Genomic DNA, 16,817 nt, shown 5'->3' with positions numbered 1-16,817 from the left:
AGCAAATAGTTTGTAGAGCAGTGTTTTTCTATGATCCATCCATTCCGGTATCAGAATCCTCTGTGATGCTTGATAAAATACAGATCCCCAGGCCCTATTCAAGATTTCCTGAGTGTGAGTCTCTGGGATTGAGGCCCAGGAATCTGCACATTATTTCATTTTAAGTAGGCTCCACACCCAGTGTGGAGCCCAATGCAGGGCTTGAACTCATAACCCTGAGATCCAGACCTGAGCTGAGACCAGGAGTCAGATGCTTCATTGGCTGAGCCACCCGGACACCCCAAGACATCTGCATATTAAATAAGAGTCCTAGGTGACTCTTAAACTTAAAAAAGTTTAAGAAGTTCTATTTCAGAGAAAAAGTACCTGGGGTTTGCAGAGCTGCCCTGGGGGTCAACAGAGAAGCCCACCAGAGCAGCAACCCCTGGAACCTGTTTTATACTTAGGGGCTCTATCAGTGGAAAAAAAGCATCCATTTCTCAAAAAATATTTGGAAACGAATGCCAGGTAGTGACAGGTTTATTTAAACAGCAAATCTCCCATCCAAGTACTAACCAGGACTGACCCTGCTTTTAGCTTCTGAGATCAGACGAGATCGGGCGCGTTAAACAGCAAATCAAACAACTTTTTCCTTTGCTTGGAATAATTCTCTTTTGTGATGAAGAGAACACACTTGTCAGTGTCCAGAGTAAACTTACATTCTCTTAGTTCCTCTGAAGTTGGAGACAGTCAAACCAACTGTATTTATGCTGCTGCTGCTCAATCCCTGACATCTCCCAAAGGGAAAGTCAGAACTCTCAGAGAAACTACAGCTTTTTAAAAAAGTTCCCCTGAACTTCCCCCTCCTTAATTCTTTTTTTTTTTTTTTTTTTTTAAGATTTTATTTTTATGTAATCTCTACACCCAGTGTGGGGCTCTGACACACAACCCGGAGATCAAGAGCTGCATGCTCCACCAACTGAGCCAGCCAGGTGCCCCAGCCTTCCTTAATTCTGAAGGGCGTCACACAGTGCATTCAGGAAGATGACAGGGAGCATCCTCCTTGTTGGCAAGGAGTGGAACTTCTTTTCTCCCATCACTTCTTTGCTTGTGTCATCCCACTGAGTCCGAGCAGATCTAGGGAGCTGTAGCCCTGGGAGGCTCCCTGAACTGGTTCTGGGTTGGAAATGTGGAGAGGAATCTTGATTTCTTTTTCTGAGCCCAACAATAGGAAGTTGTTTGTTTGTTACAATTTTTATTTGTTTGTTCACGAGAGATACAGAGAGAGAGAGGCAGAGACATAGATAGGCAGAGGGAGAAACAGGCTCCATGCAGGGAACTCGATGCAGGACTCCATCTCAGGACCCCGGGATCAAGACCTGAGCCAAAGGCAGATGCTCAACCACTGAGCCACCCAGGTGCCCTAGAAGTTTGGTCTTATAAAGAAATCCCAGGGGCCAGATGGAGGCCGGAAGCTGGAGACCTAGAGAAAAGTAGTGAGGGCTGCCGAACTAGTCTCTGGGACTGCCAGTGAGGGAGCTATGCAGAGACACAAAAGCACTAACTATGAATTCACAAAGGGACCTCCTTACACACAGACTGTGTATGTGTGTGTGTACATTTGAACCACTGCATTTCAGAAAGTACATGAAAACTAAAAAGGTAAATAATTTAATTAGAATAGGAGACTGAGGGATCCCTGGGTGGCACAGCGGTTTGGCGCCTGCCTTTGGCCCGGGGCGCGATCCTGGGGACCCAGGATCGGATCCCACGTCAGGCTCCCGGTGCATGGAGCCTGCTCCTCCCTCTGCCTATGTCTCTGCCCGCCCCCCTCTCTCTGTGACTATCATAAATAAAAAAAAAAATTAAAAAAAAAAAAAAAGAATAGGAGACTGAGGGGAGGGCACACACATTTTTAAAACAGGAAGGCATCAGCTATAAAATACCTGAGTAATCATTCTAGCTTTGAAGGAATAACCTATAGGATGTACTCTCTAAGAAAACAACCTCATTTGATGTTTTACATGGGATTTCTCTTATGGCATTAACATGGGAATAGGATTCAGCTTCCTTCAAATATAAAGGAATTTTAGCTTTTGTCTTCTGAATGATGGTGACTAGCTGAGCCACATTCACTCTACCACAATTTTTGGGTATTAACAAATAGCAAGGTCCAAGCTACCAGATACAACTGTTGACTTGGATCGACCTATATTTTCATAATTTCATGAACTCAACACTTCCATTTATAATTACCTGTCCAAGGAGGTTATTAGAATTATTAGTATCTTGTTAGAATTTAGTAGTGATGAAGTTGGCATGGAAAGTATCCATGGATACTTTATGGAAATTCTTTTTCTATAAATTAAAATATAGCCATGTACTTCATTTTGTATCAAGCAAATGTTAAAGTGGGGCAAATCAGTTTTAAATACCTAATATATTTTGTGCAGCTGTTTCTTGAGGTAGACTGTAAACATTTGAAATAATCCTTAAAAAGTAAACAGAGTTGTAAGAAATTGCTTGGAAAAGATTTAGTTGTGTACCAACAAATCTAAAACAAAATCATTCAGTTATTATGCCAGTATGTCAGTAATTAAAAGTAACAAGTTACATATAATGTTGTCAAATTACACTGAGAATTTGAAGTTGAGATGTATCTCTGAGTTTTTCAAAGTATTACACACCTACCCAGACAATGAACTAATTTGGAAGAACTTTATTCAGTTTTTGCCCAAGACACTTTGTGACTTTGAATAGGAGAGATTATACTAGAGTAAAAAACAACCTCCAATATTGGTGGTTCAATAAAATACAAGCTTATGTCTTGCACATGCTGTATGTCCAGTATAGGCTAGCAGCAAGGCTCTGCTCATTCTAATGCCTCAAGGACTCAGGCCAATGGCAGCCCTATGTTGGTATGTGCTGTCATAATCACCATAGCAGAGGAGGGAAGACTATAGCAGAGCAAAAGCTGAGTGCTCATGTTTACTTGGCCAAAACAAATCAGAGAACTACATGTAGATTCAAGACAGTGGAGAAAGAGGGGCACCTGGGTGGCTCAGTGGTTGAACATCTGCCTTTGGCTCAGGGTGTGATTCCAGGGTCCTGGGATTGAGTCCCACACTGGGCTCCCCACAGGGAGCCTGCTTCTCCCTCTGCCTGTGTGCCTCTCATGAATAAATAAATAAAATCTTGAGAGAGAGAGAGAGGGAACACAGAGAAAGTATAACCCTACTACGTGCTTGGAAAGACAGAACTAGAATATCTATGAATAGCCTGAATGAATACCATAATACTCATTTTTTAAAAAAAGTGTTTTCTTGATCACAGAACTACCTAATGATAATTACAGAAATCTATTCTGAATAATCTGAAGTATAACTGTGTCAAGTATCTTATTTGTACTAAATAATGTGTAATTCACAGAAATATGGAAGAAACTTAATTACCGAAAGTTTATATTGGGCTAAAACTTGAGTTTAGATTTCAAAACAAATCTGAAACTACTTGGTTAGCTGACTGTAGTGGATGAGCCTTGGTAAGTCATGCTAAACGCCACCTGGATATAGTAAGAGGGCATGGAGGCAAAATCTGTGGTTTATACCCCGGAGAATCACACCTACATCCACACTGACACCCATACCCACACACTTCTTGAATTTTCCATTTCTCACTTCTTCCAACCATCAAATAAAATGAAACACACAGAAATGCCAATCACATTCATTGTCATCCATAATAACAAGATCAAAGATTTTCGGAATTCAGCTCTCAACGGACTGTGGTCCCTAAAGACTGCATTTAAGAGCTGTCTAGCACAAAACAAACACACTTTATAACAGCTTTTTCTGGTGGGCAAAAAGATAGCCAGAAAAATCAAAGGATGTTTGATCAAAGTTAATAAAATATCACAGTGAAATGCATCACCCATCATGTCTTAAATATTTTAACAAATAAAAGTCACCATTTATGCAGAGTTGCTAAGGTTTTCCTGTGAAGAAGCAAAATCTTGACAGGTTTTCCTCACTGAGTTAAGGAAACTGCAAATGTCAAAGCTAAAAACAAAAAGTTAAATGATCCAGTTTTTCTTATGGGCACGACTGTTTTTCTCACACTCATTGTACTGTATAAGCCAGCTAAAAACTCCAACTCTGGCCTTCCCGAACTCTCTGGACACACCCACAATTCTTTTTAATTCCGAACTTGTCAGTGCCCAGAAAATCTGCTGCACTGGTTTCCTATTGCTGCTGTGGCACGTGAACGTGGGGGCTTAAAACCACACACATTTATTATCTTACACTTCTGGAGGTCAGAAGCCTGAAAATAGGCTGCAGGGCTGCCTTCCATCTGGAGGCTCTAGGAGAGAATGTTTCCTTGCTGGTCTTGGCTTCCACATGGCACCTGCACTCGCTGGTTCAGGGTCCCTCTCTCCGTCTTGGAAGTAGCTGTAGCATCTTCTCTCCTCGCTGACCTCTGCTCTGGCCTTACATCTTCTTTTTCTAACTCTGATTCTCCTACCTCCATCCTGAAAGGATCCTTGTGATTCTCCTACCTCCATCCTGAAAGGATCCTTGTGATCCTACTCAATTCAAGAAAATCTCTCCATGGCAAGATCCATGATTTAATCACATCTGTAAAGTCCCTTTTCCCATGTAAGGTACCTTATTTGCAGTTTCCATGGATTAGGATGTGGACACCTTTGGGGGCAGGTTTTATTTGGCCTATCATAGTGTTCCCCCTGGAGTCATACTAACGATTCAGACTTCTCCCACAAACAAAACAGGTTGATCCCAAGGTATCCCAAAGTCTCAACCCATTACAGCATCAACACAAGTCTCAAGTATTAGCCAAATCTCAACAGCTCAAAAGTCCCTAAATCTCATTATTTAAATAACCTAAATTAGTTACGAATGAGGCTCTGGGTTTAAACCACCCTCGGGCAGAATTCCTCTCTGTGAACCTGTGGAACTAGAAATTAAGTTACCTGCTCACAAAATAAAATGGTGCTATAGGCATAAGATGACAGTATAGGTATTCCCATTCCAACAGGGAGAATGGAAGAAAGAAAGGAGTCACTTGTTCCAAGGAATTTCAAAATCCAACTGGGCAAACTCAAGTTTGCTCAAGGTCTGGTAATAATCCTCTGTGGATTAAGACTCTGCTCCTAGACCTGCAGCTCTATCCCTTTTTGTGAAGGGTAGTAACATGTTTGCAGCTGAGCTCTTTTATCAGCTTGTTTCCTGCCTGCAGGATTTTGGGAGCGTGACACCCTTCTTTCATCTCACCCTCTCGCTGTCCCTTCTGGTTCAAACTGGCAGTGTTTCAACAGAAACATCCTCAAGAACTCCATGGGCCTTCTGTGTATGTCATGGGGATTCACTTCATTACAAAGAAGGCTCTTCCACACAGATTTCCTAGATAATACCATCTCTATTTCTGGCTTCTGCTGAGATGGTTGAGGGAATACATGCCTAATTTATTCAGAGAGTCATCTGTGGGACTGAATACTCTGACCTTTTAATTTTTTCCAGGGATTAGCTGAACAGCCACACCCTTGGCCTTCTTTCCAGAGCATGTGTTCCTGATAGTGAATCTCCTAGTTTTAGTATCTTTTGCAATCCGGACAGGCTAAGCATTTCCCAAATCAACAAGCTCCTTTTTGATGAACAATTCTTCCTTCAATTTATTTCTTTGCTTTCACATTTTACTATAAGCAGCAAGAAGAAACTAGGTGGTGACTTCAACACTCTGCTTTGAAATATTCTCAGCTAAACAGTAAAGTTCATTGTTCACACGTTCTGCTCTCCACATCCTTGTAGAACATGATTTGTTAAGTGTTTGGCGGCCATATTATGAATGTTGCCTTTCTCCCAGTTTCTAACTGGAAACTTGCCAGTGGTAACTTTCATGTCCATATTTCTACGAACAGTGTGTTTGTGATGACTAATATTCTCTAAGATGATATAGGTTTTCTTCACCATGCTCTTCACATTTTTTCTGAGCCCTCACCAGCAGAGTCTTTAATATCCATATTTCTACTAACTGTTCAAGGCAATCTAGGCTTTTTCTACCATGCTTCCAGGCTCTGTCCACTTCCCAGTTCCAAAGCCACTCCACATTTATAGGTGTTTATTACAGCATTATTATATTTCAAGGTACCAAGTCTATATTGGCTTTCTACTGCTGCCTAACAAATTACCACATACTTAGGTATCTTTAAAACACTAATTTGGAAGTCAGAAGTCTAAAACTAGTTTGTAGGGCGGTCTTCCTTCTAGAGGCTCTAGGAGAGAATCTGTTTCCTTGACTTTTCTACCGTCTAGCGACTGACTGATTATCTTTGCTCAGGCTCCTCTTCCCATTTTCAAATTCGGAGCTTAGCATCTCTCTTCTTTGACCTCTGCTTCCAACTTTATATCTTCTTTTACTAACTCTGATCCTCTTGCATTCCTCTTAGAAGGATCCTTGTGATTTTACTGGGCTCACCTGGATAATCCAGGATAATCTCTCTATGTCAAGACCCTTAATGTAAACACATCTGCAAAGAAGAGAACATAACTTGTACCAGGAACCATACAAAGCCTGGGAGAACCAGGGAGTATGAGGTGCCAGAAGGGCATATGAGAGGGCATATGAGAGATGAGGTGGTGAGACGGGCAGGAGCGGAGGGCTCATGCTTGGACATTGGGTTTTCCTCTAAAGTAAGTTTATGAATCTTCTGGCAAAACGTTTCAGAGATGGAAGCAGAGAGTCAGTTGGGAAGCTGTGCCAGTAAATCAGCAGAGAGTCTATGGAAGCTCACTAAGACCGGAGGGGCACAGCACAGTAGATACCAAGATTATAGGCTCTGGAGTCAGACAACCTCCCCGCTTTCTACTTGTGTGACCTCAAGCAGATTATGTAACCTGTGCACTTCAATTTCCTTAGTTGTGAAATGGGGACAGAAGTCATACCTACTTCACTGGGTTACCTGTTGTATAGGAAGTGCATCACAAATGAGAGCTTGTATTAATAAGATAGTTGCCTTGGCAATAAGGATGAGGAAATGGATTGGAGAGTTGTCACGAAAATTCCTGAGTGGCCACTGCATGCTGAGCACCTTGCTTCTCTTTGAGGGAAACAAGAAAAAGACAAAGGAAATCTCTGCCCCCTTAATGTCAGAGAAGAAACCCCCCAATACTAAATATAGCACTTATGTATCATTTAAATATAAACATCTATAAATAAAATACATATATAAATATAGCATTTATACATATATAAGTAAAAGCACTGATAAAATCTGAGGTCATTCATCTGAATGTACAGGGGAGGTAGAAGAGGACAAGGTTTAGTCAAGGATGGCAGCCAGATTTTTGGCTTAGCTGACAACAGGAAATGGTGGTGGCTAAATGGGGAAATAAAGGAAGTTTAGGGTTACTGATTAAAAGGGGGAAATACGGGGACACCTGGGTGGCTCAGTGGTTGAGCACCTGCCTTTGGCTCAGGTCATGATCCTGGGGTCCAGAGACGGAGTCCTGAATCAGGCTCCCCACAGGGAGCCTGCTTCTCCCTCTGGCTATGTCTCTGCCTCTCTTTCTGTCTCTCTGATGAATAAATAAAATCTTAAAAAATATACATATAAAAGGGTGACATACGGATTTTAAAAATTGCTTTTTCCTCTTTGCTACTTATGTGTAATGGGTGGGTCAACTCCACTTGCTACATATGTGTAATGGGTGGGTCGACTCCATGAGAAGGTATCTTTCTGGACAAGCAAAGGAAAGGTGACATGGCTATTAATGCAGAAATGGGGCTGGGCAGAGGTGTGGTTTTCCTCAAAGGGAATTAGATGTAAGCTTTCATTCAGGGCCTGAATGAAAGCCTAGAAGGGCTAGATGGCCTGAAAGGTCAGAAATTAAGAGAAAATGGTGGTCTCTCTGAATGGATACATCAATAGAATGCAATTATTTTTGAGGCTATATCTTTTACTTATCACATGTAGGAGCGAGTCATGTAGGAACGAGTCATGTAGGAGTGAGGGCCAGGTCCCATGTGTGTCAGAGGCAGAAAAGCTCTGTAGCTGGAGATCACCTTTCTCAGTCTGGGACTTACTGGTTTACCCTACAGGAGTGGATCTGAGCTCATGCCTGACTGGATCCAGGTGGTCAAGGCATGCTCCCCTCGCTCCTTTGCTTATTGCCTTGATTTCATTTTTTCCATGACCCTGTGGTGATGCCAGATTTCATCCTTACAACCCTGTGACTCAACAGGCTACAAAGTCTTCCCTGTTGGTGCCACTTTCAAGAATCTCAGGGAAACCCTGATTAATCTGCCTTCTGTCCAGTGCTGACTTGGCAGGAGAAGAGGAGCAGTCGGGACCACTTTTTTTTTTCGGCCTGTGAGCTCTCTGCATGAAAAAAGGTGTTTTTTGCCCCCTACTACTGTACATATTTAAAAAACATCTCAATTCTCTGTTGCATGTATTTTTATTTATTTATATTAAAGTATTTATATTTTATTTAACTTCAATTTGTATTTCTCTTTTTAAAAAGTGTTTAAAAAATCTTTTTATGTTTTCACATACAGGAATTAGAAGTTTTGACTGGTGGAAAAGAACCCATTTCTTTTTTCTTTTATTCTTTCTCCATCACTTCTACGGTTAGTCCTGGCTGATTCTAAATTTAGCTCCCTACCCGTACATTTTCTTCTCTACCCTTCTGTAACCTTCCCCCACCAGAAGTTGGTGTAAATGAAGGGAAGTCGATGTTTTAATAGTGCCCCCAGGCTTTCCAGCTAATACAAGCGTCAGGTCTGTCATGGCACGATTATTTTACAATGTGGAGTCAGTCACGAGATTTCTGTACACAGTCCTGACAGTGAATAATCAAATCTGGCGTTGTTCCATTATTGACGTAACTCTTAGCCTAAGGCTAGAAAAAGACTGGCTGGTTGTAACTAGAATTTGGGTAGAAAAACCTCTTTAAAATTGAAATATGGTTCTTAGACAATAAAAGGTAAGCACTATTCCCTCCCCACCCACCTCCTTTTGCAGAAATGGGCTGCTAGAAATATCTTCATTCTAAACTTTGCAAACAGAATTGATCCTCAAAGCTTTAATGGGTTGTGTTTAACCAGGAGTGTCTTTATTTGCTTGCCTCCTCAGTCTTTTAGCAGCTTTCTAGAAAAGCTCCCATACTCATCTTTTTCCACATTTGCCTTCACATCTGGTGTACGCTCCCGTAAGACTTCTGAGCCGAGCACTTACTGCCGATGTGAGATGATGATGGAACCCGACATCAAGCTGGGGAGAGAAGCTAGGAACAAGTGATCTGCATTCTCTGCCGCTGTCATTTCTCACCTCTCTGAGGTTCTCTTTTGAGACTTTCCAATAAGGGGCTTATTAGTGGTATGAGAGGCCTTGGTTTACTAAGTCTGCCTTGTGTAAAATGGTTTCTGAATGTATGATCCCATTTTCTCCATTCTTCTCACTCTAAATCCTGCCAGGCAATAAGTCTTAGCAGCCAGTTTGCTTGCTCCCTTGTCTCTCACCTTAAGCGAACGTCTTTTCCTACCTGAGTAAAAGAGTGGGGGTAGGGGGAGGTGGAGCTGGCATTGAAAGAAAACTATGTCACACTACATGTCTAAGAGCTCTGATGAACCACACAGGCCTAACTATGAGATGATCCCCTTTCCACCAAAGACAAGATCCTCAGAAACGTGCCTTGGCAAGCTGAAATACATGATCAATCCTTCAGGAACATAGTCGAAATCTTCAGGTGATGACTTATAATAAATATTAATTCAGCTACACAGATATATAAAACCACATATTGTATTAAAAAAATCATAAGATATTAGAAATACTACTTTTTCCACGCTCACATTTCATCAAACAATCTAAACGTCCCAGGGGCATCTGGCATCAGTGTTTTCACAATCAGTCACCTGCTTTTTGAATTCCTACTGTTTCCAAGGTATATTATCTTTACTTCTGACTTGCTGAAATACAATGCAGTTTGAATTTTTGTGTGTTGCTGTCTTGACCTTTTAATTCTAAGCCATAAATACCCAGGTTAGTAGTGATCTCTACATTGTTCATCAGTTACTGCATCATTCTTTCAACATAACTGTTAAGAGGCTGTTATGATGATGCACAGAAACATTGCTAAATTAGAATGGTTTTTTTTTTTTGTCATTTAGAAACAAAAATTCTGTCAGCAGGCCCCTCTCAATAAGCACCTAAAGTGCTCACTGACTAAAGCCAGTGTTTTAGGTTAACGTTTGTTTCCCCTAAACTTTGTGTTCAAAATAACAAGAGTGTCCCATACCATGTGATTCATATATAAGGGGGCATCTAATTTTCTGAAGGACTTTAAAAAAAATCCTGCTTGTATTCTGGCAAATACTATAACATAGTGAAAACTTATCATGTGAACAAGATTGAAAGGGTATCTTTTACCATCGCCCAAGGTTTCTTGATAAAACTTAATAGAAATATTAGGGACTTTACCCCATCTCTCAAGTAGAACACTGGAATGAAATCTCACAAATGTTGAGTGCTACATCTGTTGTCCAATAGCCATTTGGTAGAAAACATTCTGAGGGTAGTGAAACAACACAAAACAATTGTACGTATGCTGGTGTGCTTGTCTATGTGCATATTCTGCAACATATTCTCTCTCAGAGCTATTGTTCCAGAAGATAAACTCAAGTACAGATATAACCGTGTTTAATTTGTTTCTTACATGAGGCCATTATGTATGCCCGTAACTGATGCTCCTGTGATAATCTGACAATAGAGAAACATAGATTTGGATTCTTTACCACCACTGTCTCTTGTAATTGCAATAACAGGAAGAGTGGTAAACATAATAGCTATCACTGACGACACCCCTGGCAGGTGCCAGATGCCACACAAGGGCCTGCGGGCATTAATTATGTTAACACAGACAAAAGGCCAAGCACAGGCCCTGCGGTGTGGTAAGAGCCCAACAGATGTCAGCAATTACTATTATTGTTATTATTATAACTTTTTATTATTTGGTTCTCACAACAACTGTTTGAGGCAAGCGTTCAAAGAAAAGAACATTAAGGAAAACCATGAAGGACACAGAGGCTCTGGGACATTTTCTAAGTTGCCCAAGGTCAGAGAGTTATTAGCGAAAAGGGGAGAGGAACTATGCATGGGCATCTCTTTCAATAAATATTTTGCATTTAAAAAAAAAGCCACATCTATATAAATTAAAGAGGGTGAGAGTAAAAGCAGTCCACATTAATTTTCAACAGTTGCTTTGTATTTCAGTACCAGAAGATGAGATGAGAAGCCTGGAAGGGACCCAGTTTTAAAGACACAGGCAAGAACACCATGGCCATTGCTGAAAACCAGAACCTGTACCTCTCAGACCAAAGCAAAGCAAGGACAAGCAAGTAATGTGAATAGTTGGCGCATCTTGAGTAAGCAGCAGGGAGTAGAGGGACCAGGAATAACTGGTAGGGACAGCCATCAGTGTGTACCTCTCTACAGCCTTCAAATTAAATTTTTGGAAACTGAAGTATAATCAACATATAACATTAAATTAGTTTTCAGGGGTACAACATAATGACTCAACATTTGTATATATTGTAAAATAATCACCACAGTAAGTCTACTTAACATCCATCACCCTACATAGCTACAAAATTTTTTCTTGTGATGACAACTTTTAAGATCTTCTCTCCTATCAAGTTTCAAATATGTCATATAGCATTATTAACTATAGTCACCATGCTGTACTTTACATCCTCATAACTTATTTATTGTATAACTGAAAGTCTGTACCCTTTGGTTCCCTTCACCCATTGGTGTACCTTCCACCTTCCCACCTCCAGCAACCACTCAAAATTACGCTTTTGAAAAAGGATACTTCTGTTGGCCACATCAAACATAGAATACGGTACGCGGGAGTTGGCCTTTACTAGGAGTGCCAGTTAAATATTCAGGAATTTTGTTAGCCAACTGTTGGTAGTTTGAAATCAGCCTTTGTGCGAGTAATTACACTATGGAAATTGGCAAACAATATAAATCAAACCTTCCCCCCACCTCCACCAGAAAGCTAGTCTACCAGCATTGTCTCTATATAAAATCATGTACGATTTTTGTTTTAGATTTGTTTGCCGTCTCTGAGTCCTTATTCTAGGCTTGAGCAGGTGTTCATGACCAAAGTAAGGTAGTCTTTTTCTTTTTTTTTTAAGATTTTATTTATTCATTCATGAGAGAGAGAGAGAGAGAGAGGTAGAGGCAGAGACACGGGCAGACGGAGAAGCAGGCTCTATGCAGGGAGCCCGACGTGGGACTCGATCCTGGGACTCGATCCTGGGACTCCAGGATCACACCCCAGGCTGAAGGCGGTGCTTAACCGCTGAGCCACCTGGGCTGCCCAGTAAGGTGGTCTTACATAATTAACCAACAGCTTTTCCCTTAAATAAATACCCTTTATATGTGGTCAAGAGGAAACTACAATCCAGTGGAATGCTTTCAATGGACCAGGATGAAGTGTCCTCATGGTACTTTTAAAAAAAAATTGGGTGAAGAGAGCCTAAACTCTTGACTTCCCTAGGCTCAGGTCCTTGGACAAATTGCTATGTCATGTCCTCTCCACAGCATAGTGAGCTCTTCCTGAACTGATGACATGGGATCCATTTTCCATCCCTAGCTCACTGATCTGTCACCCTAGGTCACAGTCTCCAAAAAAAACACCACCTGGCCACGACTAGTTTCTATCATAATTATGTGTTGTAGGAAGTCCTATTATTTCTCCTCCAAATCAGACAGTTGTCTATTTAGGGATTTTCTCTGAAAGGACACTGTAATCTGGAAATGAATTAGAGTTTTTTTGTTTAACCTTCCACAGAAAAGTCCAGCTTCCAACAAAATGTGAGGCAAATGAGAGATGTTAGCTAATCTGTGTAACCATAGGACTTTCAACCCCGCTTTGCAAAATCCTCACGCTTCCATTTAATGACTGCTGCGGATGGAAATGAGACAAGGGATAACAGGAAGTGCTGCTTTCTTGTCCAGATTCATGAACCACACCTGCTCCACTGCTTCTGTATCATGCAAACAGCTCCAAATCCATCCAGAGACTAGAACCTGAGGAGCTGCAGAAGCAAGTCAAGGTAGGATTGTATACTTTATCAGCCTTGTGAAGCAAGGCAACTCCCCACCTCCTCAGCCTCCTGTAGAACTTCTCCCTCACTGTTCTCCCATTGGCTCATGTCATGGCGCCTCAGTTTATGTTTATCCACCTCTCTCTCTCATTTCTTACCATAGGTTGTTTTTAAATGCTTCAATCTAATAGGATGTAAGCTCCTTAAAGACAGTGATAGTGTCTTATCTACCTTTGTATGCGTTATGTGACAGCAGTAGGTACTCAATAAAAGTCTGAGGAAAGAATGAAGGAGTATTTGTCCTCCCTGAGCACTACATTCCTCAGCAACGTTAATTCCATTCAGAGTACGATGCTGGGCACTGACAGGGCAGGAGGTTCTTAGGAATGAACTTTGGAGCTGGAGCATGAGGGCGGGGGCAACCAAAGGAAAGGAAGGGAGCTTTTATTGTCTTCTTCACTAAAACTGTGCTGGGGCCCCTGGGAGAAAAGAGCAGGGAGTCACATCTGTCGAAGCACATGGCACTATCCCTTTTAAAAAGCTGAATTATAAGAATCTCAGGATGTTTTTTAGAAAAATAGGTTTTCAACTTATTTCAAAGAAAGAAAAGGAGCTTAACATATGTTATTTCACTCTAAAAAAACCTTTGAAATATATTCACCTTAAACCTTTGGGTAGTAACAGTAATACATGACAACGGTTACTCTCTTAATTATAGTACTGGTCATGTCAGATTATTATTATTTTTTTTAATTTTTATTTATTTATGATAGTCACAGAGAGAGAGAGAGGCGCAGAGACACAGGCAGAGGGAGAAGCAGGCTCCATGCACCGGGAGCCCAATGTGGGATTCGATCCCGGGTCTCCAGGATCGCGCCCTGGGTCAAAGGCAGGCACCAAACCACTGCGCCACCCAGGGATCCCTCATGTCAGATTAGATCTACAAAACCTATAGTGGCCAAATTCATGGCGACAGAAAGATGGCCATTGCCAGTGGTTGGGGGTTGTGGGGTGCAGAATGGACAGTTAGTGTTTAATGGGTACAGAGTTCCAATTTTGCAAGATGAGAAAAGATCTACAGATGGATGATGGTGATGTTTGCACAAAAATGTGAATGTATTTAATGCCACTGAACTGTCCATTTAAAAATGGTTAAAGTAGTAAATTTTATGTTATGTACATTTTACCCAGTTTTTAAAAATGCACAGAAGTTAGAAGGAGTTCTCACCTCCAGCCTCCCTAGGCTGCTTCCTTTTTTTTTTTTTTCCCTTCAGGCTTTTAAAATATTTTCTTGATGCTTCATCAAATCTACTTTATGTTCTCTCCTTATTTTTATATACTCCAAAGTGGACATCATACAGAAAAAAGATTTATGTACACAGATCTGTTACAATATTTACTTATTAGTTTATATAGTCTGCAATCTCAAAGGACAATTGGTGTGTCACATGATCCACTGAACAAAAGTGATCTGCAGGCCTGGTGACACTGGCAAACGCAACACATCCTATTAAAGTTTAGATACGCAGGAATTTTAACAGTGTAATTTCACACATGTAAAACCTTTTTAAATGAGGACTTTGAGAACTCAGAAAAAACTATCTTTGTGAGAGGAATACAGGGCTTGGTTTGTTTATGACTCCAATGCCAATCCACTTTACAGTGGGAAAATGTAACTTCCGAGTAGGAGGCAATGAAGCCTGACTAAAGCTGAAAGCAGCCAAGGGACCTCAAATGAGTACAATGCTCTTAGGGGGTAGCACCAAAGAGTTCAAAAAAGAGATGCATGGTGAGATCCTAGAGGACTGGTTCTCTGGAGGTGGCCAGATCTTCAAAACCCAGGCTCTGCCACTTACTGTCTGTAAATTTTACACATTAACTTAAATCTTCAGTTATCTTCTCTGCAAAGTGGGGAGAAATGAATGTCTCTCATAAAGTACTAGTATCCCATTAAATGAAGTTAAAGAAGATAATGCAAGCATCTGGAGCATGGCAGATATTCAATAATTCTTAGATATTATTATTAATCTTCATGATTATTATGTATTACTAACAATATATTTATTATTAGTAGGAGTATGTACATACACTTCTGAAAAGTAACCAGGTCTGCCTCAGAGACTTGTCCTGATGTCCTGCAGTGTCTGAGAAAAAGGCAGGCACCTTTAAAGACGGTGGTCTAGTCTAAAAACAAAACAGAAAAAGGTCTAATCTATCCATCCCCTTTCTTTTACATCAGTGGTAACTTCTGCCTAGAGAGATTTAGGACTAGACTGAAGGCCGAGTGTTCTTTAATCCAGGGCTTCTTCGTCTCCACTGCTGAACTTCTACAAGTGGTAGAGTTATGGAAGCAGCTGAATGCTCAAACCTCACCTCCTAAATGTGACTGCATGCCTGTAAGAAATAAGTGACTCGCTCCGTCCTGTGATGGCTGAATGAGTAATGATACCAGCTAACATTTATTGAGTGCTAGCTATGTGCTGAGCATACCTGAGAAGAAATCAGGGGCCCACTTGGAACGTGCTAGGAATGAATCCTACAACATAAACACACATACCGAGGAAGCCTGTATGGGATGATCAAATAAGCCTCACTGTACATACCACACAATCATACACCCTCAGGAGACCTTGGTCTGGGGTCCCTGGCTGTCTGTCCAGTTAAGTACGGAACACTAGACAGCTGACTGGAAGCTCCATGCACAAAGGCTGGGCATGTCGACCTTGGGATTCAGGGATATGATGGGCTTTTTAGTTACATAATATCCAAGGGCAGTACACTTGGGTCTATTTACTTGGGCCAGAGAAGGTACATCTCATCTGGTCTTGGAGAGTCTAAACCTCCTTGCCAGGATCCTGGGAGCCAGATGGGGGAAGACAATCAAAGATCTCCACATTCAGAATGCAGCCTTTCGCTTAAAAACCCCGATTTCACTTTGGTGGCCCAGCCCTTAATAGTGCCTGGCTCCAAGAATGAAAAAGCAGAACTGAGTTTCAGTGAATTCTCTTGTTTTGAGCCCCACTTTCACTTCCATCTCCAGAGATACCTAGTGTGAGCCATTCACGAGCCCTTTGTGCATTCTACAGTTTAACTGGCTTTCTTGGGTTTGTTAGTCGGTTTCCATTCTCTGCTTTCCACCTTATACAATGTTGATATTGTGGTCTTCTGTTAGTCATAGAGGATTACTATCATTTTGCAGAGCACCTCACTGTTGTTTTATTTGCATCTCAGAAGGAAACGAAGAGTAACAGCTATATCCTATCTGTTCCACCTAGTCTAATTTTTTTTAACGTAGGCTCCACGTCCAACATGGTGCTTGAACTCACAACCCTGAGATCAAGAGTAGCCTGCTCTACTGACCAAGCCAGCCAGGCACCCCTATCTAGTCTAATCTAGGCATTCTGCATACACTGTTGAATTCTACAATGGTATGCAATACTTATTATCATCCTCTTTAGTGGGTTTCAGCGAGTTTTAGCAACTTGCGCAAGATCTCCCAGGGGGTTTGAACTCAGGTCTTTCTGATATGAGATTCCAAGCTGTAGATCATGACAACACCCAAGCATCTATGGTGAAATAACAGCTGCTGGGATGCCTGGGTGGCTCAGCGGTTGAGTGTCTGCCTTTGGCTCAGGGCGTGATCCCGCTGTCTTAAGGATCAAGTTCCACATTAGGCTCCCTGCATGGAGCCTGCTTCTCCCTCTGCC

At 41.4% G+C, this 16,817-nt stretch overlaps 1 protein-coding gene across 5 annotated transcripts in view; it reads right to left on the bottom strand.

The window, feature by feature from the left end:
• C7H1orf21 (chromosome 7 C1orf21 homolog) overlaps nucleotides 1–16,817 on the bottom strand; it is a 215,443-nt gene that overhangs the window by 34,799 nt on the left and 163,827 nt on the right. For 3 of the 5 annotated variants that reach the window (XM_025430075.3, XM_035719196.2, XM_049112155.1), the window contains one exon: nucleotides 15,199–15,294. The exons of the other annotated variants lie outside the window; for them this stretch is intronic. In XM_025430075.3, coding sequence (XP_025285860.1) covers nucleotides 15,199–15,294 — 96 coding nt within the window. The remainder of the gene's footprint in view (nucleotides 1–15,198; nucleotides 15,295–16,817) is intronic. 5 annotated transcript variants of the gene reach the window in all.

The sequence above is a fragment of the Canis lupus genome, chromosome 7 (genome assembly GCF_003254725.2).
Source record: "Canis lupus dingo isolate Sandy chromosome 7, ASM325472v2, whole genome shotgun sequence".
Taxonomy (NCBI): Eukaryota; Metazoa; Chordata; class Mammalia; order Carnivora; family Canidae; genus Canis; species Canis lupus.
The sequence above is the reverse complement of the archived record's forward strand: the minus strand, read 5'-3'. Positions and strand labels throughout refer to the sequence as shown.